Here is a 23,287-nt window from a genome sequence, read left to right on the forward strand (position 1 = left end):
TGCTGTGAACATTCATGTGCAAGTTCTTATACAGATGTGTGTTTTCACACTTGAAGGAATGAAAATTGCTGGTGTGTACTGTAACTCTGTTTAAGATCTGCCAGACTGTTTTCCAAAGGAGCTGAACCATTTTCCATTCCTACCAGCGGCAAATGAGGGTTCCAATTTTCCCACATCATTGGTAACACTTGTTACCATCTGTCCTTTTGATGATAGCCACTGTAGCGAATGTGAAGTGGTATCTCATTGTGGTTTTGATTTACACTTCCCTGAGAGGTAATGATGTCCAGCATCTTTTCCTGTGCTTTTTGGCCAACTTGTGAAGTCTAACTCCTACCTCTGGGTTTTTCACAGATACCCTTTGCCAGATTGAGGAAGTCCTCCCTATTCCTAGTTTATTGAGTGTTTTTATCATGAATGAGTATTGCATTTTATCAAATGCTTTTCTGCCTTTATTGAGATGATCATGCAGTTCTTGATACCAGCTGTTTTTGTTGGTAAATAATTTTTCATACTTATGAAGTCTATGCAATCCTATAAATGTGTAATGCATTTCATATTTTATTAAAGGGTTCAAATTTAAATTATTAACTATAAACCCTAAAAATTATGTCTACAACAAAAATTACGGAGAAGCATATCATTAATATATTTATTTTCAAAGAAACTTTACTATGAAATCTATTTAGGGTCTTTTTTGAGTGGTAGAAACCATGGCGTGTGTATGTGTTTTTCTTCTATCAGTCTAACTTCTGTGGTCCTACTTTTTCAAACTACATCTTGGCTACTTCTATTCTTTAGAACAGCAACCCAAATACACACTTAAAGTCTATGGAATACTCTGCATTAGCCCAAATTAAACACAATTTTCTATACATGAATATTTCAGAAAGCAATTCAAATAAAATATAAATGGTGCCAACCAGAGGATCTGTGTTCAACCATCAAACAACCAAATCCATACAATATGAAAGAGGACAACAAAAAGTTACATCGATAGTCAAATATACATCAGCCAAGCGGTTTTTAGTAAAATCTGTGGACAACCTTTTAAATCAATTAACTACCTTCTAATATCTCACAAAATCATTTAGAACAATAGGCGTTGTCTCCATGATGACACATAGTCATTTTGTCAAAACACGTGTACACAGATAATGAAACATTCTGTCCCTTGTAAAATTCAAGGTCTAACTTCGAATGCCATACACTGTGCAGAAATGCCTGAAACATGCTAGAAACATGGAAAGGATATAGATCAGTACAAAGTAACACACCTCCAAACTAACTAATGTACATGTTGAGGTCTGGAGACTATACTGGTTCCCGGGGCTGGTGCCAGCTAGAGAAGTGCCTTGAATTACAGGATCAGAAAAAGGCTTGGCGAACATATGTTCCACCATGTCAGAAGAGAAATGTGTTGAAAGGAACTCTCTCATCCTGTGAGATCTTATGAAAAGAAAGCCTCAGTAACATTAAGAACATTTCTGCTGTTTATCCTCAAGGTTCATATTCAACCAATGAGTCTTAAAATACAATGAAGCAAAAAAAAGGTACCATGATATTAAGGTAATTTCAAATATATCATCTAAAACCAATTTGGGGGGCAAATTCTACCTGCAAGGTGTTAACTAAATCACATACTTTCTCAAAAAAAAAAAAAAAATGCTACTACATCATTTACTTAGTTGTGTATCGTGTATCCCCACCCTAACCCTAAGACACAAACTACGAAAATTCAGATTTTTTTGGTTCCTATTTAATTATCCTGAGATTTCCAACACTGCATGTGTCGCCAGAATTGCAATTTAACTCTTTTGGATGCAAAACAAGCAGAGGTGCTTACAAGATTATAGATCTCTACAGGAACAGGGTCTGCGTCCTGGGCAGAGGAACCACTTCTTCACCCCAGCAATCAGGATCCTGATTCACTGGGATTGCACCACACGAAATGCAGTAGCCAAAAGGGACTCTTCTTCCACAAAACACTGCACTAATTCTCCAGCATTCAGCTTTTCCACTTGAATGGAATAAAAACCCTTTTGAGAACAACAATTACAATCCCCCCATTTTTTCTCAGGCGCACTATTGGACTTCTTAGTGCATGCACAATGCAAATAAGGCAAGCCTCCTTTCACAGAGTGATTAATATGCAAAGACAGCCTGCTTTTTTAGTAGGATGTGAAGAACCACCAACAAGCTTTTCTAAACCCAGAGGTTTCTACAATTATTTCCACTGTTTATTTTTAAACAGAAGATTACACAATAACACCAAGCGCTTTAGCTCCAGATTGCCAATATTTTGTAAACAATGACAAGTTAGATTTTTAAACCCTTTGTATCATATTTAAAGCTATGGTCAACTATCGATTCTAGTATGTTAATTTTTTCCCAAATCTAGGAAACTCAACTTGTATGAAGCAAGGTTCAAGCTCTACTTTCTTTTTAAGAAACTACACTTCATTTTTAATACTGAATGATCTGTCTGGCATGTGCCTTTAGAAAGCTTGTAACTCTTAAAATTTACTATAAATTCCAAAATAAGACTAAGAAATTACATTGTTATGGTACTCCCTCCAGCTTACATGCACCTTAATAAACCTTGTGACTTTTCCAAATTATTGTTAAATTCAACATAAGGTTGTGTTTTGATAGAAAATTGAAGGAAATCTGTTTAGTAAAGTAATGCTACAAAGAAAATGGAATCTTTGCACTACAAATGATGTCCGTGTGACACTGAATCTCAATAAAAGAATTTAAGAAGCATTTCCAATCACACGTTTCCTTGGTGATTTTTTTTACCAAAATTTCCAAGAAAATGTAAAGCTACTGGATAGGACATTAATAAACACCTCGCTTGTCACGTTATTCTTGTTTTTGCCCATCTCCACCCACAAAGTCCCATGAAGAGGTTCTAATCATACAACTGCCCAACATTTCCATCTAATGTTCTAAACAAACAAACAAAAAATCACCGACTCAAACATTTTGCTCTAGATACGAATTTTTTAATCCACGTATTAAACATTAAAATGTAAATTTGACTTTTATGTTCTTCTTAAAGAAATCCTCTATAGCGATAAAACATCTTTAAGATAAGATGTCGCATACGGATGAGACAACTTCAAATTTAATTTCAGTGAAAATATTTTGAGAACAGATATAAGTCAACAGTGATTATGGCTTACACCAAACCCATCTTCTTGCCAGCCGCCCCTGGTCCCAGGACATGGGACTGTCTGCCAATGAGGAGCTGATCATGACATCTGCGTACTATCAGTTTCTGCCCCCCAGGAAAATTACCGCCATCATTTCAGGGACATCGGTAAATCATTCAAGATATTTTTGTTTCCGTGTGAAGTTCTAGTGTCCAACCAGTGCAAGTCACTTACACACCTGGGTTCTCCAGACAGCATGAGATACATAACCAGCCCCAAATGTAATGCCGCCACATTCACTGTAGGCTTACATTGTTTTCTTTTGTAACAGCTTTTAAATTCTAAAGGAAGAAATTCGTAACAAAAGAGAAAAAGAACTGATATATTTGTTCTAGTCCCTAAATAAGTAAAACAAATGAAAGTGAAGACTAAATTAACAATGGAACTCGTCATTTTAAATCTCTCACACTGAGTTCGCTAAAAGAATGTAATTTTAAACTCACTTATCACAAACAAAAACTTTAGTATTTAGAAATGCATACATAAATTGTTGAAATGATTGCCCATATTTATAATTTATGTTTTCTGAAATGTCCCCCACTATACATTTATTGTTATTGTATTTAAATAAAGTAATTTAACTGTCTTTGTGATAGCTATTCTCTTCATATTGCACAGGGCAGCAGAAATAGAACACAGAATAATGTATTGATTCACCTCCCAAGGACTTCAAAAGGGTCTGTTGTGAATATCTCTAGAAAACCAAATAATAAATGATTATTTGGGTTTCTTATTTAGACACAAAATTACACTTAGATACCCAAATCAATTAATGTGCAAAATGTTTATCTTCTAAAAAAAAATCCCTGTATCTAACTTAGCTGTGAAGAAGTATTTATAAACAATAGAAATATTCTTTTTATGAGAGGGGAGGAAGGGGAATGAGCTGCCTGCATGACCAGTTATCTTAATTGAGTCTGACCAATAATTTAAATTCTGATTCCAAAGCCAATTTAGCTCAAAATGACCTCAAATTGTAATCTAGGGCAGTTAACAGACTCATTTTCAATCTCTTATCTTCAAAGAATACCACACGATGTCTCTTTTTTGCTTCGTTATGACAGATGGCTTTCTTTAATGAAAATTTTAAATTTTAAACATGTCACGCATAACTTTAACTTACATACACAAAAGGGGAAAATCAGAGAAAGGAATAAACAACTCTTAGTTATCTTTTTCTGATATTTCAAGGTTGTTTTTGGTGTCATTCCAAAGGAATAACTATTATAAATGTAATCAAAAACAATTTAGAAAGTGATCTACAATTTTTTTTTACAAAGCTACTGAAAGCATTCATCTTGTATCTCCAACTTGCAGCCCAACTACATGGAACACTGGAGTTATTCCATAAATACTGGATTAAGTGAATGTTTCTAATAAATGTTCCTGCTACCCAACAAGGTTGGGACACAGCCATTTGCAAATGTGTTCATGAAACTGCTCTTATTCTGGTTCACAGCATCCCTGCCAAGCCCTGTCTTTATATCCAAGAAATGTGGAATCTCAGGCCACCCACCCTGGAATCTTTTGAGGACTTCTTAGTGGTGAAAAGATTCTTCAACACAGAATAGGTTCTTCACAACTGGCCCTAACTCCCTGAGTTGTCAATTCCCTTGAAGTTAAGATGCACATTCTTAGGTCTTTGCTTCTGATGCACCCCTAGCATGTTTGCCTTTTCCTTTAGGAATTCTGCAAGCTTCTTTAAATCTCCATACTAAAACATGTGAGATGAAAGATTTCAAGTGTGTGTTCTGGCTTAGAGCAATTATGAACCCAGAGAGAGACGGGCCATCAGAGGGTTCTCACAGTCTCCTTTAAAATGAAAGCTAACAACCCTTCTCATGCCACCGCTCCCTCTCATACCACTAACTCCCACTGAACACACATGCACCCAACTGTAAGCCACAGGAGGGTGGGGGCCATGTATCTCTTCTCCCATCCTGAATTCTTCTTCACTCCAGCAAGAGATTGAATTTTTATTAGCTGGAGAGGTTAAATCCCAGGGAATCTGCTCTTGGGGATGCCAGACATTGTTGAGGGCAGAAATGCCTCACTGAAAAGAGATCCAGTGAAATCTCAACTAGTAGATAAAATACTCCCAAACCATTCAGCTCAGAGTAAGACAATAGTTAGACTTACACCCCACAGGCTGCAAAATACTAGACTGTCTTAAACTGACCAGCTCAAGAGAAAACGTAGGTACTGAGTGGATGTGGACGTCCCCCACCCAATGGATCAGCCTCAGTGAAGCCCACCCACCCAGAGATTCCCCACAGCTTTTCAGTGTCTCACTCCCAATTACTAATAGACAGCTAAGGATCATTATAATTTAAGAAATGAAATCGAACAATATGAAACGCAGAGGAGATATAAAACAGACAATAAAGGCGAATTCAGAGGATAAAGAGAGAATAGAGCAAGCAAGAAAATTTTTCTAAGATACTCAAGAGATATAAAACATGCTCAGACAATAAAACAGAACTCTTAGATATTAAAAATATTAGCAAAATAGAAAATTCAATATAAAATGGGCAAGAAGCTGACAAAACCTCCCAGAAAGTAAAGGGTGGAGGGCTGGAGGAACAAAGAAATGAATGATAGGAAAGAGAAGACCAAAAAAAAAAAAAAAAAAAAATAGAGCAATCTAACTTCTGAATAAGAGCTCCAGAAAAAAGAGAAAACAGAGGTCTGAAATATCAGATAAATAATGTAGGAACATTTCGCAGCACAGAAAAACATGAATTTCCACACCAAAAGGGCCCACTGAGAATCTACCCCCATAAATAAAAACAGACCTACAACAAGGCATAGCATTGTGAAATTTCAGAATACTGCAGACAAAGGGAAGATCCTAAGATCTTCTAGAGGAGAAATAAACAACTTTCATACAAAATATCAGAAATCAGAAGGCACTAGACTTCACAAATGCAACAGTGAAAGCTAGAAAACTAGAAAATGTGGAGCAACACCTTCAAAATTCTTGGAGACAACAATTTCCAATCTAGAGAACTGTATACCGGGCAAATATAAATTAACTGCTGCAAGCCTAGAAAATCAACAGTCAAGACTGAAGGATGAGAGTAAGGTCTAGGATATATGTTCCCTGGAGATGAAAGAAAATAGCCATGTTTGAACAATGTGAGAGGGAATTTACACATCAGTCTGAGAACTGGACAGTGAATTAGTGATAAGTATATAGAAAACCATGCAAAGGAAAACTGATGTCATCATAAACTTCAGGAAAGACAGAAAGATATAAGAAAGAAAATAAAATTATATAATCGCTCAAGGTTCAGCTGTGAATGATATTTACATGGTCATAGTAATGTAAACATTAAATATGGTTTAAATCAAAAACAGAAAAATTATTATATTGGGAGGTCAGGGTAAAGGAAATAAAGGGGTGGGGAGTGTGTAAGAGGAAAACATCAATAAATAATACCTAAAACTGAAAAAGTAAGAAAGTATAAATATGGAGATTAAAAAAATATAGAAACAACTAAATGAGTAGAAAGTGGTTGCGTCAGAGGAGTCAAAATCAGAGATGGGATGGAGAGGGAGGGGTAAGAAGGGGTAGTAAGAGTTGGGGCAGGGGACTGATGTTTTGTGTTTCAAGTTTTATAAAATGATTTAACTTTTTAAACAATGTGGACATGACATTTAAAATTTAAAATGTAAGTTTAAATTTTAAGAAAAAAATTAAATTTAAGAAAGGGAGGAATGACAACCAATGAATTCCAACTGCTTGAATAGTTAGGATCTTTAATCTCAATATATACCTACTATAAGTAGAGAAGAGAGAAACTGGCTGACACAACTTCTCTTAATGGTAATTAAAAAGCTATAGAATTCAAACCAAGCTGAGAAGCTATATTTAACAAGGTCACTCTATAAGAATGAAACATGAAATCTCCTTTGTCCTAAATCCTTGGGGATTAGAATGTCTCATGATTGAATTTTCCATATGAGTAACACTATTTATATTACCTCTTTCATTCCAATTTACCATTGGTGAAGACAATGGTATCTACATTTATGTTTGTTTCATGTTTGCAACTATATGGAAACTTCTTGAAATCATACCTCCTTCAGTACCTAGCACAGAGCTGAACACGAAAGACACATGCTCCATAAACTAATCCATATAAGTGTCACCTGTTGCTTGAATGGGCCATGGCTGGCTCTTCCAAATGAGGTTTAATTATGAACACCCATTATTTATGCTGCACTGTTATAGACAATCCCTTGGCATTTTGTGATATATAGAGCTTTCTTTTCAATTGAATATTAAATGGCTAAGACTGATGTGTTTTTTTTGTGTTCTTGAATCTGCTTTTCATAATTTTTCTGTCCATTCGAGTTAGTACATCTTACTATCAGTGTACCTGTACCTAGTAGTCATATTTCCTTGATTCCAATCTGCCTAAGAGCCCTTCTAAATGTGGTAAAAGCCAGGAAATTAATTAAGAATATATGTACTCTTTCTGGGGGGAAAAAAAAAAAGGCTAAAGGGCTTCCCTATCAGTCAAGTGCATACAATTAAATGCACGGACTTTGGGTTATCTATTTTGACTAATCAGAGGCATCTTTCCCTTACCTCTTCATTTTTTCCCCTATTCTTCATGCTTCATGTTCCAAAGATTTAAGGTTGCCAGACAAATGATTTCCAGATTAATGAAGTGTCACCAATATGATCTTTAGCAGCAACCATTATTTAAGTACACTAAATTTTATGGCTCTACCATTATGGTGAATTGACAGGTTTAATATTAACCCTATGCAAACAGAAAGGAAAATCTATATAAACCAATTTATTTTTAAAAATTCTACTTTTTTCAAAACCAAGACCTACTAGACTTTGGAGTTGAAACAGCTAAGCCATCAGCCATGGTGTTTCTAACTCAACTGCAATTCATGGTGATCCTGAACTCTCAGAGAATGAAAACTAAATGGGAAAAAAATGTGATTCTAATTATAATCAATACTTAAATCCAACACTAATTGTACACCCCTTTACTGTGAACTTTAGCAGAAAAAGGGAAAATAGGAAAAAAAATGACTGAGCTTACTATGTGCCAGACAGTTGCATAAATTACCTCATTTCATCCTCACAATAACCCTATTAGGGGTGTATTATTATTCCTGTTTCACAGGGAAATAAACTGAGCGTCGGAGAGATAAAATAACTGGCTCAAGGTCATGGAAAGTAGGAGAGCCACCCTACAAAATGCCAATTTTATGTCAAAGGCCCCCGAGGCACCCCCTACAGAATGCATTGCTCTACCACAGCAAAAGGAGATACTAAATTAAGAAAGGAAGATAATTTGCATTATAACTCAGATCAAAGAGCTTGCACTGGATTCACATCTTCTCATGCTCCTGACAGCAGAGACCAAGCTGTACCCTGACTCCGGTTCTCGTACAGCAACTGCAGCTTAACTAGCGATTGGCAGCACCTCACACAGACAGAGGGACACTCACAGAAGCACTATGATAAAAGAACATCAGTAGTCAGTCACGCCCATGTCCACTCTTTTGCCAATCTAATAAAAACAACGTATCCAATCTGTGACACACTGAACAAACTTCAAAAGATTTTGCTATCAACAAACCTTTTTTAAAGGTGTAGAATAAAAGTATGAATATCATGGGCAATGATGCAAAGAAAACAAAATTGTCTAAAATTTATCGTCTGCCATGATAAATGAAATCCCTGGGGAGGAAACCCTCTTAACATTATTCACTTCCTCTCAGATGAACCCATCCCATTGTCCTTTGCAAGGTTTGTTCATCACCGGGGTCTTTTCTTTTGTGCAGATACAAGTGCCCAGATGGCCCCCAGTGTGAAGCCTTCCCCCATCCCAATACCCCATTCTTCCCTTCTTCGTGGTCCAGTATCCTGGATATCAGCTCCTCCTCAGTCTTTGACTCTGAGAATGTGAATTTCACTATCCAACTAAAATTCTCTAAGATCCCCCACTCTCCTATGAAACAAATCCAAAGTTTCTACTTGCACCTCATCTTCCTGACACGCATAACCACATTACGCACTACTGCCCTCTTTTTAATACAGTATTTGTTTTGTAATCCAAATATAAAGCAATATACGCTCATTAGAGAAAACTCAAATGGTATAAAAAATGTATTCTTCCAGCCTTAGGAAGTGAAAGGAATTTTTAAAAAACAGAATCGGTATTATATATACCATTTGTTTCCAACTTTTGTCCACTTAACATCATTCTTCTCTAACCGAGACATGCACAGCACTAGGCTCTGGCTCCCCCCTTTTGTTCAATACTGCCTTCCGAATTATAGACAAGATGCCATTCTAAACGCTACGTAAATACTACAACATAAATACTTCGGTGTGATGAAGATTCTATAATGCACTGATTGTAACCCACGGTATTTTCTTTCCACTGAAAAGGGATAAAAATATAGACTACTATGAACCCTCAGTCTTCCTGGTCCCCCTGGATGGGCTCCCCGCGGCTTCCTCCCAAACATGGAACAGGTAAACTACCTCATCCATGCTTCCCCTATGCAAAGCAAAATCCTTACTACAAAGCCTCCAGCTCTCACCACGCTGGGGAGAGTTCTCCAACCGCCCCTGCTGCCCAGGTAATCTTCACTCTGCCTCTGAAATCTTAGCCGCATATCTGGCTTTAGATGCTACCTGGTATTCCCAGTTGTCTTTCCATTCTCCACTAGAGAGTAGGCTTTCCAAGGTCAAGGTATTGTACTGTTGAGTTTGAAAGCTTTGCTTTACACCTGCAGCTAATAGACTGCGTAGACGCTCAGTAAGTATTTCTGCTGTCACTGCTTCTCCCTCTGCCCCAAACCCATTAGATCTCTGGCCTACACCTTCTCTGCACCACAGATTGATTTAGCCTCTGTCTAGTCCCATAATATTTATGATATTATTTTAATCTGAGCCATAATTAAATGTTTCCCATCACAACTGGGTCAACAAAAGTTCCACAAAATAACACTTAACCCTTGCTAGATAAGATATATATACTCTTTTCCATTCTATTCCATTTCCTCTTTCCTCCACTTTCCCCCTCCCTCCTTCCTTCCTTTCCTTCTTTTTCTTCTTTTCTTAGTGCTGGTGGAAGTTTATTAAATAGATATCACCACCAACAGTTAAAAAATACTGACCTAGAAGGTAAGATACCAAGATGCTCAATTTTTTTCTAAGACCTCACATGTTTTTAACTGAGGTCCATCTTTCATTCAAGGTAACCCCTTTCCTCAGTCTTCCCATCACACTGACAATTCCATGATTTCATTCCCTCGGGTCTGCGACTTAAAAATTTTTCTCTCTCCCAGTCACTTCCCATTTTGGACCTATCATCTACCCCAGTTGGTTGCTTTGTCATCTCTAACATCTCAGCCGTGTGCCTTTTTTATCCTTATCCAAAACCACTACAAGTGTATCTTTCCAAGATTATCTGTTTTACAAACTATATCACCGTTGGATTCCTTTAACAAACCCCTCTGGAACCATAAAAATTGGATTTTTATAAAATGTTCTAAAATTTGATTTTTGTGTAGCAAAAATCCTTTTCCTAACCCACTATTTTGTCCAGCCACTAGAGTGGCTGCTACAGAAACAAACACTCCCTCCAAGTACTGCAGTGATGCCCAGCAGTCTGCTCCTACTTCTCTCCCTGCTAATTCATAGCTAGCATCAAACACACAGCCTGGCACAGCACTTGTTCAAGTGTTATCACTGAATATACTCTGGAATATTTTAGAAAAAATTTCTCCAACATCCCTCTCCTTTTCTAGCACTTAAGATTTTAGTAAGACCTGACCCAATATCCAGTCTGCTTTCACTGCTCTTCACGACCAATTCTCTGGCTAGACTCCTCCTGTCCTACAGAGAAATGGGTCCTCCCTCTCCCTATTTGTCCTTACGCCCGTGGGGGTCCACAACCATCACTAGCTAGTCCACACCTTCTTTACATATTAAAACCAGCTGAGATGATTTTTTGTCTTACTTAATAATTCTTAAAATTAATATATGCCTTCTTTTAGGCACTGAATCATACAGTACCTCTCATGATTTCCTGTCTGAACTGTTTCCTCCCACCCATCTGAAAGCCTCTGCAGGACTGGTATAGTATTCTTCTATTTATTTTGTTTTCCCCCTCAGCCTCCAGCACAGAACTTTGCATATCATATTCCCAGTACACGTATTTTGTAAACATTTCAAAGAAAACCTCCATTCAAGATGAACTTTTTTAAAAAAATAAAGTGTAGCCTTTATTTATTTATTCATTTTTAGAGAGAGAGAGTGTGTGCGAGAGAGGGCAGAGGGAGAGGGAGAGAGAGAATCTTAAGTTGGTTCCCTGCCCAGCACAGAGCCCGATGAGGGGGCTTGATCTCACAACCCTGAGATCATGACCTGAGCAGAAATCAAGAATCAGACACTTAACTGCAGGCCCTGAAGTGTGACGATGTGCAGAACATCACCTACAGTGAGTGGACTCAACCTAGACCTGTCAGACCCCAAAGCTCTTGGTTCGCCCCTCCACAGTATCACTCCTCCCTCACTTCTGACAGACGACAAGCAAATTCACATTCTGATGCTATGTGTATTCAAATTATCCTCAGTTAGGAACATGATGACATGCAGCCAACCAGTGCAGGTTATGGTCCCAGCCTCACCCGTGTAAGTCACTTAGCCCTTCTCAGCCCCAGCTTCTATATCAAGACCTAACACAATGTGGCCTTACAGAGCTTTCCCACTCCCAGTCTCTGGCTACTTCTCCCCAAGTCCCCACACACCATTCCCTCAGCATCGCTGTGTGTATTCATCTCTCAAACACCTGAATCACCTCTTCTTCCTGCTCGATGGACTGAAGGCAAACTCATGCCCCACACCCAACTCAAGGGAGTCCCAAGCAGAGTTAATTGCTTCCTTCCTTGTGCTCCAATGGCATCTGATCCACGTCTCTATTTATGTTAGAGTAGGTCTGTCTCCCACATAAACTCTAGAGGCAGACGCATAGCTTACTTGACTTTATAATCTAAAACCGAGAACAATTCCTGAAGCAACCTGACCTCGAGATTTCAGGAAATTTTGCTGAATTAAGTAATTCAAGAATGTTTGTTGTGATTCCCTGCTTGTTGAATTAAGCAATCAACCATGCTTTACATGAGAATGCCATCTGTCCTTCCTATTTCACAGAGTTCTTTAAATGTCACCTCCTCACCCCACCCCAACCATGCAAAGGTGGTTCCCCCCGATAATCTTTCATGGTAGCCTGCTCCATTCCTGAGCTTTTATCAGGACATGGGGTTATAAATATATGTTTTGTGTTACTTGTTTAATGTCTGTATTCCTCCACACCTAGACTGGAAGCTCCAAGAAGACAGAGACGATACATGTTTACCACTGGATTCTCAGAACGCAGCACTCGATAAATGTTTAGTGAACAAATGATATGAAGATTAACTGACATAAGGCATATCAAAACTCTAGGATTGGATAATGATGATCAAGACACAATTATGGGGATTATCGATGCAGTTTCTCTCCTCTTAGAGAGCTGACACAAAACCTGAGTCTCTTCTCCAATACAGCATATGCCTCCTAGCTGGCAAAACGACTTCCTGCCCTGCCAGTAGGGCACTTACGTCTGACTCATCTGAATAATAATAGCAATTACTTTATTTTATTCCAGATAGTAATCTACAAAAATATAAGCAGTGAGAAATATTAAATCACCTCAGGCCTCACTTAAGATTTTCTATAAAATAAAGGTCAAATAGCTTCTTTTTTCCAAAAATGATTTTGATTTTGATGTATGGTTCTGACCTTCAAAGCACAAAACAACCTTTATGAGATACATGCTTAACAAACCTGAATGATTAGCCTCTATTCTCAAGCAGGTGGACCCAAGCAGACCAAGACATGGTTGCTAACACTGGGTCAGATGTCTGCAGAGCTCCCACACTGCATGGGCTCCTTCCAAGGCTCTGTGGGATGGGGACCTGCCCATGTGTTCTCATGGGCGTTTATCTTCTACATTTTGCAGAAGCAAGAATTTTGTATTTTCCTTAAAGAGGGCCCTCCAAATTGTACATCCTTCAGGCCCCATGAAGCCCAGATCAACCCTTGTACTAATGGCTTTCAACCTTATAATGAGATCACTTTTCTCTCTAGCATATTCACAACCAAGATGACAGTGCAGGCGTATTTAACAAGATTTTTTTAAAAATCAAGTTCTAATCATTGCAGAAGCCATGTTCTCATAATATCCTTTTATATGTCCTTCTGAAGAAAGCACTATGTCCGAATACTATTTTTTTCTAGAACCAGATACCTCTCTCTTTCTCATTAATAAACAGAGCTTGCACACACTAAAGTCCTGTGATCTCTAAAACATTCACAACTCTAACATGGAGGCATTACTAATTTTTCCATTTTGCAGAAGGGGAAGTTGAAGCTTAGGGAAGTTAAATGACTCGAGCAAGACTGGACAGTGAATAAGGGATACGTGTGGCTGGGCTTTCAACCTGGGGCTGCGGGCCACTCTTAATCTCTACCCAGTCCTACCCTCCAGCTTCCTTGACAGCAGAAAGTATGTCATCTCAGTCCTGTGTAATTCCCCCCAGAGCTGATGATAAAAAGCTGGCACTTTATTTGATCAACTGTTTAAGAGAATACCAAATGTAACACAATCTCAAACACTGTGACATTACTATGGATATTCCTAAATGATGAGGTAATCAGATACCAAAGGCTTCTTGCATGTGATCTCAGGACTGACACAGACAGAAAACAGGGCCAGATGTTGCCAGTGTTTGCAACTACAAATCAGAGAGTCCTGGGTGAGAACAGAGAGTAGAGTACAGGTTACATGCAAGCCTTTCAAGTCCCATCAGTGATGTAGTCTTTGAATCAAAAGGAAAACATATTTACATCTATTTGGGAGAAAAGGAATGCACAACAGTTTTATTAAAACCTTTTTTTTCGGGCGCCTGGGTGGCTCAGTTGGTTAAGCGACTGCCTTCGGCTCAGGTCATGATCCTGGAGTCCCGGGATCGAGTCCCACATCGGGCTCCCTGCTCGGCAGGGAGTCTGCTTCTCCCTCTGACCCTCCTCCCTCTCATGCTCTCTGTCTCTCATTCTCTCTGTCTCAAATAAATAAATAAAATCTTTAAAAAACAAAACAAAACAAAACAAAAAACCTTTTTTTTCAAAAACACATACCCAAGATAGAGCAAATGGCTTATCCTTCGGTGGAGTCCTCTGAGCCTCCTCACGGCTTGGAAGCTAAGTTAACACTGCAGGAAGGGAGAAGTGTGTCATCCTAACTGAAAACAGTTAACTCCATGCCTGCGCGTAGACGTGGCCTAAAAGCGTCTTTACTGTAATGTACTGAAACTGCCTGAAAGGCTGCCATTTGGCACCCAGACCGACATCAAAAGGCAATGCTCCTAATGAGCATCTTCAGCTGAGAGACAGCATTTCAACACCATGAAATGAAAGGGAATAACGGCACCACTGGCAACACCAAATAATTTACATCCCTTTACATCAGCAAATGGTTTTAAGGTTTGGCACCAAGAGTTAATATTAACAATGGAAAGGGCTAAAGGTGACGTGACTGTGACCTTCAGATGGACTTCTGGATTTTACTGCCCTACAGTAGTGAGCACATCTACCTATACTATTGATAACAGGCTTGCCAGGGTTGTTTCCTAAAAGTAGAAACTCTGGGCCTCGTAGACACCTAATCCTTAGGATTCAGAGGGATCCCTGGACATCTCCTTCTTGCTAAGAGGCTATCTCTTACAGTATTGCTCAGAGACCTACGATTTTAAGACACGTATAAAATGCTCTTCTGAATTTTACTCATTTCTTCTTTTTTAACTGAAGGAATCTTAACTACTTAGTCTTTTTTATTTCAAAAGTCAAGTAGTCACTATGACTACATAGCCAGTTGATTCGCGGTTCCAGTTTAGTCTAATTTGCAATCCATTTTTAAGACTAGTAAAACACTATTTGTAATTTGCTGCCATTTCTTAAAGTTCCAGATGTTTCTTAGCCTATATATTTGTTAGATCACTAAACTGAGGAATTATCAGTTATGGGAGCTACATTGAAATATTTATGTTGGCACCATAAAACATTTGTCTGCTCCAAAACTCAAAACCTCAATAGTACAGGAGAGCCCTTTCCCAATGCCTTTGTCTCCTCTCAGGCTGTCTGTTCCCGGAAGACTGACGGCGGCAGGTGCGGTCCCTTCCTCTCCCCTCCCTGCCCATTGGTTCTGCTCCCCATCACCACAAACCCAAGATTGGCAGGGAAAGTTCAAGCTGTTCTTTAGCAACAGGTAGTCAGTCACTTATTGGGCACGAAGGCAGGAAGGACTGTCTGTACAATCTCTTTGGAGGTCTGCCGGTAGCACTGAAGTCACTTTCTGTCTGGAGAGCAGCCACAGTCCCTTAACACTGAAGACGTAAATATGGGGGGTTCATCAGACTCATTTTAAATAGAGGCTTTGTCACCTTAAAAAAATTAAGTGGTTGGATCAGAAATTCCAAAGTCCATATTTCAAGCAGTGTAAAGTTTACAAGATGCTGTCTATAATTTAAGAAACTGAGTTCTGTAGCAAACAAAAACATCTGTCATGCCTAAAGATTAGGCTTTGAATGAGAAAATGGTGCTATTTATTTTGAAAGGCAATTAAGACCTTGTTCCCTGTGACAGAAAAATATAGATACAGATTACTTACATTAAATTATGTATTACTGACCTGAGGTAGTCAATTAATGATGAATGTATGCCAAGAGAAGTGCAAAACTCAGAATTGTGGGGCTCCAAGTGAGTAATTGCTCCCTCTTATCGTTGCCTTGAGTAAGCACCCACAGCCAGTGCGAACAGCACACCCATACCATAATTTTTGAGTTTGGGAGCATTTTTGCGAAAAATTACTGCCTTAATTCTTGTACTGTCGAGCTCAAAAAATAGTCACCAGTTAAATCAACAAATCCTTAATCAATTAGCACAGAGACTTGGATAAACCTTCTTTATTGAACAAGAATATGCCCTATTTCCTGCTATTCCAGTATTATTTTAAAAAAAATAGACCCTGGGAAAATTTCATCAAGTTCAAGCTGCTGGGGAAATAAGAGGGAAGCTTCTTGAAAAACTGACTTTAAAAAAAATGTAAATTGTTGGACTAATGAAAACAGCATGATTGGTAGATCTTTGGAACCTCCACACCAGGAATAGTAATTGAAAAACTATTAAATAAAGGACAGGCCACACTTCCATAATATCTGGATTATAGCCTCTTTATGTTTAACTGTTGAATTTTAAATAAATTCTGCATTATTTTCAGTATTTTAACATATGCTAATATGTGTTGAAAGAAAATTAACTCTTTGGTTTTGGGATAGAGTAATGAAAGTTTTCCACATTCTTTAATATGACTATATTACATTCAGTTACAGCTTTGTTCATAAACACACATTTTTGATCTTAAAATGAAAATCAACAACAAAAAAATACAGCTCAGCACTGCTGTACTCACAGCAAACTTGGCTGAAACACCTCTTGATAATTCATTTCGTGAGGAATATTATGTATACTTATATACGTGCTAGCTGGCCTTTGTAAGGTAGCAAAGGCGCCCTTTGTTCTTAATCCAGTGCTATCTTGTTAGAAAACCAGTCCTATTCATTCCTTTACTCTGGCAAGTAAAATTGGCAGAGGACTAAAATTGTCAAAGAAACGTATGATTCCAGATCATTCCAGATCTTTCAAGTAATTTTTCCACAAAACATCCAAAATTGCTGCTAGAATAGACTCAAATTTGCTATGTAATTCCACAATCTTGCACTTTATTCCTAAAGAGCAGAAGACACCAAAATGAGAGGGGCTGCAGACCTGATTCATATTGTGTTAATAAGGTTAGCAAACCTTGTATCTAAATTTTCATATGCACTGTGTGGAGTGCAGAGACTGAACTACCATTGTCCCTGGAGATGATACAACACTTGAGGCCAAGATAATAATAATTGTTATTATTATTACTATTATAATTACAGTAATAATTATTACTATGTATACACAAATACATGTATGTGTGTGTATATAATATTGTTTTTATTTTCGCCCTGACCCTCTGACCTGAAGTCATCAATTTTTTTAAACGATCGTATTATTAATACTTTAACGGAACATTATTTCTCTTTAGAAAACCGTTCAACTTATTTCTTTTGTTAAGCAACCATGTATGTGTTTCATGTTCTGCCTTGCCCCATCCTCACGGTTCCAGGGCCAGGACTGAGGCCGCTTTCCTTCCAGGGAACACTGGTACGAACGCCACCCTTGCTGGGCAGCCACCAGATCCCAATCCGGGACTCCCTGGGCGTGTACCAGCTTGAGCCTGTCTTCAAATCCGAACACCGAAGGTTACACCCATCACGGCGGTGGAAAGGTAGGCCGGCGATCCCCCAGATCCCCCCAAAGATCAGGTCTCCGTGGCCACGCCCCCACCTCGAGGGGAGGAGGTCCCAGAAACGCACGGTCTCGGGAGGGCAGGTCGCGCGCGGAGACCCCGCCCGCACGACGGAAAAGGGAACGCCCGGGGCGGCCCCGGCCAGGTGGCGGCGGGACCAATGGATCTGCTGACTGGGGCTTGGCCGCAGCTGGGGGCCCCCCTTAGCCCCCCTGAGGCCCCGCCCTCAGCTTCGCCTCCAGCCCGCAGCCGGCCGGTCGGCGCACGCGCGTCCGTGCGCCCAGCCCGGGAGCCCTCCCAGGCGACGCGCTCGGGCCGGGACGACGCGGGCAGAGTGTGCGTGCTGGGGGGGCGGGAGGGACGCCTCGGGTCTGCGCGAGAGAGGCGCGAGTGGGCGAGCACTGGCGGGCCGGACCTCCCGGGGACACCTGGACTCCATCTTCCCTCCCCTGGACTGTGGGGCGGGCCACGGGGCGGGGTTTCTCCTGGCGGGGGCGAGCGAGACCGTTAGACTGGAACACCGGGAGACGGTCCTGGCAGCTCCGGGCCGCCACCCGCGCCGCAATAAAAGCCTCTCGCGGCTTCCCGCCCAGCCAGCCTCGCTCTGATTGGTCGCCATGGGAGAGGGACCCGAGTTGGCTGGAGGCGGCGGCCGGGGCTGCTCCCGTGCCGCCCGGGGAGGGCCCGCCCCGCGCGCTCCCCCACCCGGAATCGGCCGTCTAGGGCAGCACCCGAGGAGGCACCTGGCAGCGGCGGCCGCGACACACAGCCCCCTCCTCCCGGCTTTCCTCGGGCGCTTCCCAGCACACGCCCCCCTCCCGGAATGTCGCCCACCCCACCCTGCTCCCTGCGGCCCCTGCTCCTTTTCTTCCCCGTTCCCGACCGTCCACGCCAGAGCGCAAATCCCTGGGTGGGGTCGGGTGGGGAGAGCAGCTGGAGGAGAGGGTGGGTACGCACTGAAGAATCTTCCAGGGAGGCCGGGAAAGAAATACACCAAATGAAATGAACCTCCCGGCCGCCGAGGTTTTCTGGGCGGCGGCGCAGCCCGCGCCACCCGCGGCAGCATCCCTCGACTGTCTTCCCCTCAGCTCCCTATTGTTCGCACTTTACAAGGATCAGGAACCTCGCCCAAAGAAAGGAGGTTGGGGCGAGGTGTTGCGGGCGGCTACCTGCCATTCTTCTCGCTCACCGTGCAACACGGGGCTCGAGGTGCGTGTGAAGGCACACGCGCGCACACACACGCGCACACACACCAGGCAGCCCGATCACGCCCTCCTCGCCCTCCGCCCCTCCGCCCCTCCACACTTCCTCCTGTCAAAACGCGGCGCTCGGCCCTCCCATCCCTCCGTGCTCCCGGCCGAGAGCAGGCTTTGCAAGTAACCAGCAATTTGGCAAATGAAAAACTAACGTCATATTGACGGGGGTGCAACAACGGCCACACAGCCCTGAGATTCTGCCCATTTTGCCCCATTTTGCAAACCGTTATTCAGTCTGGGCGGGGGGGGGGCTGGGCGCGAAGGCGGCGAGCCCCACTTTATTAGACCCCGGGGAAATAACGATGGGGCGGTTGCCCCGGCCTTATTGTTCACTCTTAGCGGGGCCGAGGCTGACAAGCCCCTTCCCCGCGGAACCCGAGCCCGCGAGGCCGCACCGCGAAGCCGCGGCACCCCCGCCCCGCCCCGCCGCCCGCTTCGGGAAGGAGCGCTGCCCAGCACCCGCGCGGCCGTAGCGTTCCCGGGAGCGTCCCCGGGAGCGGGCGGCTCCGCTCCCCGCGCCGCCGGCACACAAAGTGGGAAGGGCGGGCGCGCGGGAGGCGCAGCGGGAGCTCGCGGCGCTGGGAAGCAGCCCGGGTCCGGCGCAGCCCCGGAGAGCGCTGGGTTCCGCGGGCAGCAAGGGCGACGCGCTCCCTCCTCAGCTCAACGACAATGACCACCCTTAGTATTCCACGTAAAGTCACCCCAAATAACAGTGTCCTCGGGAGAGAAGGAGGGGGAAGGGAGCAATCAGTACATCAGTCTGAGAATAATCATAATTTCAAAATGTACCTGCGGTTCCCAGGAAAAACAAAGTCCAGATGAGATCCTTAGTTTGCAGCATTGTAATCTGCTGGCTGGGAGGGATGTTCTTGCCGCGGTAAATTCTGTGCCCCCCCTTGCAGAGAGTGTGGACGGCGGCAGAGCAACAGACCTAGGGGCAGACAATTGCCAGGCTGAGTATGATTATTTTTGCAGAATTGTTTCCTGCCAGCCGCTGCCGAGCTGCGTTCACGCGCGGATCGGAGAATGAGTGACAGTCCCAGCCTCAGCACACTCGCAACTCGGAGATCCTTGCGCTGGCCCGGGTTCGCTTTGACGGCACTGGGGATAGGAGCGGGGGGCGGGGGGCGGGGGTGAGAACCTCACTGTGTCCTTCCACCACGCTGGCCACAAATAGTGCCGGAACATCAAGGAGGTAAGAGAGACAGGGGAGGCAGATGCGGCCGCCTGCAAAACGCGGCCTGGAGCTGCCGGAGGAGTTGGGCTCTTTCACACGCAGTCTTCCAGGCAGAGCTGGGATTTCTTCTTTTCACACTTCTCCCCCACGCCTCCGCGGTCCCTCCTGCCATGCAGCCTTCCTTAATCGGGAGGGCGGATATTTTAATAACTAGTAAATAATAAAAACAAAATCTTAGGTTTGGTTAGGTTTTCAAAGTTGTCGAATCTCCATTTAGATCCTAAGATCCTTGAAACACAAGGATAGCCTAGGATATTTTTTTGAAGTGCAGGAAATTAGAATTTGGAGAGGGATGGAGATAGATTGCTCTTGCAGGGTTCTGTTTGGTTTTGGTTTTGTTTGTTTGTTTGTTTGTTTGTTTGTTTGTTTGAAACTGGCTATGAAGTTTACTCTCCCACAGAGTGGCAAGAGATCTCAGGGGAAGGAGGTAGGAAGCTACTTAAGTTCGAAGAAAACGCAGATGTTTAGAAGGAATTTCCAGAAACAACCAAAGGAAATGTTTCCTTGTTGATGAATGCTGAAATCTGTGGTCTCTTTATGAAGATCACTGAGCTTTTTACCTAGGTCTTTATAGGCAAGATATTAGATAATAATTTTTTCTTATAATGGCACAGAACCTCAATTCTTAAAGATATTAATGTAGGATGTCACTGAGGTACACACAAAGGCTTTCAGTTAATCTTACAGCTGTATTTTACACAGAAGAGGGTGGGAGAGCAGGGGGTTTAAAATAAACATGTCTCAGCACCTGAGCAAGGCTTGAGTGTTTAAGGAACAAAAGCTGAGGAAGAATCAGGAGCACAAAATGTTCTAGATGCTGGAATAGCCTATTAGCCCAGCACAGTGACACTTTCCCAGAGGAAGGCTGCCACGTTCAAAGCACCAGTATTACCAAGTACTCCCTTTTTCTTTAAAGGTCAGACTCTCCATTGCTGTGCTACTCTTTAAAAACCCATCCTCTGCTGGCCAGACAGCCAACCTCCATTACCAGAGAGGCTGGTATCTCCTCCCTGTCTCCTCCCATGTGTTAGACCAAGAGGACCACACCAACATGCTGTGACTTCTGGGACCCCGAAAAAAATACTCCCTCTCCAAAATCAATCTTCCCAACGTTATTTTTAAAATATTTATTTCATACCAATTATAAGTAATTCAAAAATACAGAAACGTAGAAAGAAGGAACTAAAATTACCCCCAAATCCCAGATTCCACAGATACCCATGGATTTTCTATCTTTTGTATATGCATATGATTTTTAGAGTTGACACAGTAGAATCTTGTTTATTTCCCCTAACATTTCACTATAAGCATTTTCCCAGGCTGTTAAAAAGGCTTTTTAAATTTTTTATAGCAGTGTAATATTTCTATATATCAATGGTTCTTCAGTGGTTTCCCCCTTCTTGGGTATTTAAATGGTTTCCAAAGTTCGATCATATAAATAATATATTTTGAACATCTTTCAATAAATATTTATTGAAAAACCACTGTTTTTTAGCCCTGTGTTGGATATAGTGGACTTTATAGATTTCTTTAACGGTGGCTGTATTTAAGCATCTTTACCTTCAGATATGAGCTTCTACTAACATGTAAAATTACTTCTATAACATATAACATTAAGTCTAACGTATTAGACTCTTTCCTAAAAAAGAGATTTTGGTAGCTGGGAAAGATGGAAAGAACAAGTCTGAGGGAAAAAGGAAAAAAGTGAAGGCTGGGATAACCCAAATTAAAATTTTCTTAATTCTAATTTTACCAAGAGTGAGAGACACACCCTTCTCTGCAAACCTCCCTTCTTATAGCCCATGTCAGTAGAATGAAAAGATTCCTCACTATTTTTTCTCCCCAAATGTCCCTATTTTTAGCTTTTTAACGTAGGCAGGTGTAGAAATCCTATCTGACTTAGCATGATTGTGTTTCTTCTCTCTCTCTCTCTCTCTCCAGCCCCTCCCTGCTCTGTGTGGCTGTTGACCTCTGTTGTAATGACTCATTCTAGAATTGTACCCCACAGTCATCGCAGTCCACACTGCATGTGTCTCTCCTGTGTTCTTTTAACAGGATCCATCACTTGTCTCCAATTCGTCCTCTTTCCACTCATCAATGCCTACCTCTGTGAGCTCTGCGTGTCAGTCCCTCCTTGAACCTCACTTTGAAATGGGACAAAACTGTGGACCTCCCCTGACGTATTTTCCCAGAGGGAGTCGCAGGTGTCCCAGACTGTCAGACACACAGTAATGAGCATCTATCGTGTGAACATCCAGCGGGGGAAGCTGAGGAAGGAACCGCTCAGGACTGTGCTTTAGAAAGGAAGCTTCCTTGGTAAAGCAGAAAATGGGCTATGATGGCAGCTCAGCAAGGGGTGATAGGTCCTAATCTAAGGCAGTGTGGTAGGAAAGAAAGCCAAAAGGAGCACAGATTTGAGAAATATTTCTAAGACAAAAACAGCAGAACTGAAGAACTTTCTGAAGATTGGGTTCTGAGGCAGAGGAAGATGTCAAAGTTCCTTTCATTCATTCAACAAATACTAAGTATCAACTAAGGGCTTGGCACTGCTCTAGACACTGGGGATAGAGCAGTGGGCAAAATAAAATCTTCACCTCCATTATTCCATTCTTATGGGGAAGATAGAAATTGATAAATATCTAGTATGCTTGTGGTGATGTGTGCTAAAGAGAACACACAAGCTAAGGAGTAGTGAAAATGTGGTCAGAGAGATAAAGAATTGAAACAAATAAGATGACAATTTAAAAGTTCCCTGGATTTGACTGTTGGAAAGTCATTAGCAGTCTCTGAGAGAGCCTAATGGAATCGTGGAAAGGAAGACATAACTGTCCCAGGAACGAAAGGGTGGCTTGTCCAGGAAGGAGAAGCAGGGAATGTAGACCACTCATTTGAGGAGCAGTGTGATAACGGGACAAGGACAGGAAGGCAAGCTTGAGGGGGCAGGAGGCTTGAAAGGAGATTTTCTTTTCTTCTCTCTCAGTATGAGGATTTTCGTGTTAGGTGATAAAGTACCTTACATCCGTTGTTAAGCCCTCTCACCACCACCACAATCTTAGGGTTTAAATTAGACTACTTGAAAAATGAAGTAGG

At 41.7% G+C, this 23,287-nt stretch overlaps 1 protein-coding gene across 18 annotated transcripts in view; it reads right to left on the bottom strand.

Annotated features, from left to right (window-relative positions):
* NCAM1 (neural cell adhesion molecule 1) overlaps window positions 1-20,153 on the bottom strand; it is a 298,040-nt gene extending 277,887 nt beyond the window's left edge. For 3 of the 18 annotated variants that reach the window (XM_081799477.1, XM_081799479.1, XM_081799478.1), the window contains exon 1: window positions 19,750-20,141. In XM_081799477.1, coding sequence (XP_081655603.1) covers window positions 19,750-19,801 — 52 coding nt within the window. In that variant the 5' untranslated portion in view covers window positions 19,802-20,141. Of the gene's footprint in view, window positions 1-19,749 lie in introns of all 18 variants that reach the window. The other 15 variants (XM_081799464.1, XM_081799463.1, XM_081799466.1 and 12 more) reach the window with 10 other exon arrangements.
* Between the last annotated feature and the right edge of the window lie 3,134 nt (window positions 20,154-23,287).

The sequence above is a fragment of the Leptonychotes weddellii genome, chromosome 11 (assembly GCF_054177405.1).
Source record: "Leptonychotes weddellii isolate Sample4059 chromosome 11, ASM5417740v2, whole genome shotgun sequence".
Lineage (NCBI taxonomy): Eukaryota > Metazoa > Chordata > Mammalia > Carnivora > Phocidae > Leptonychotes > Leptonychotes weddellii.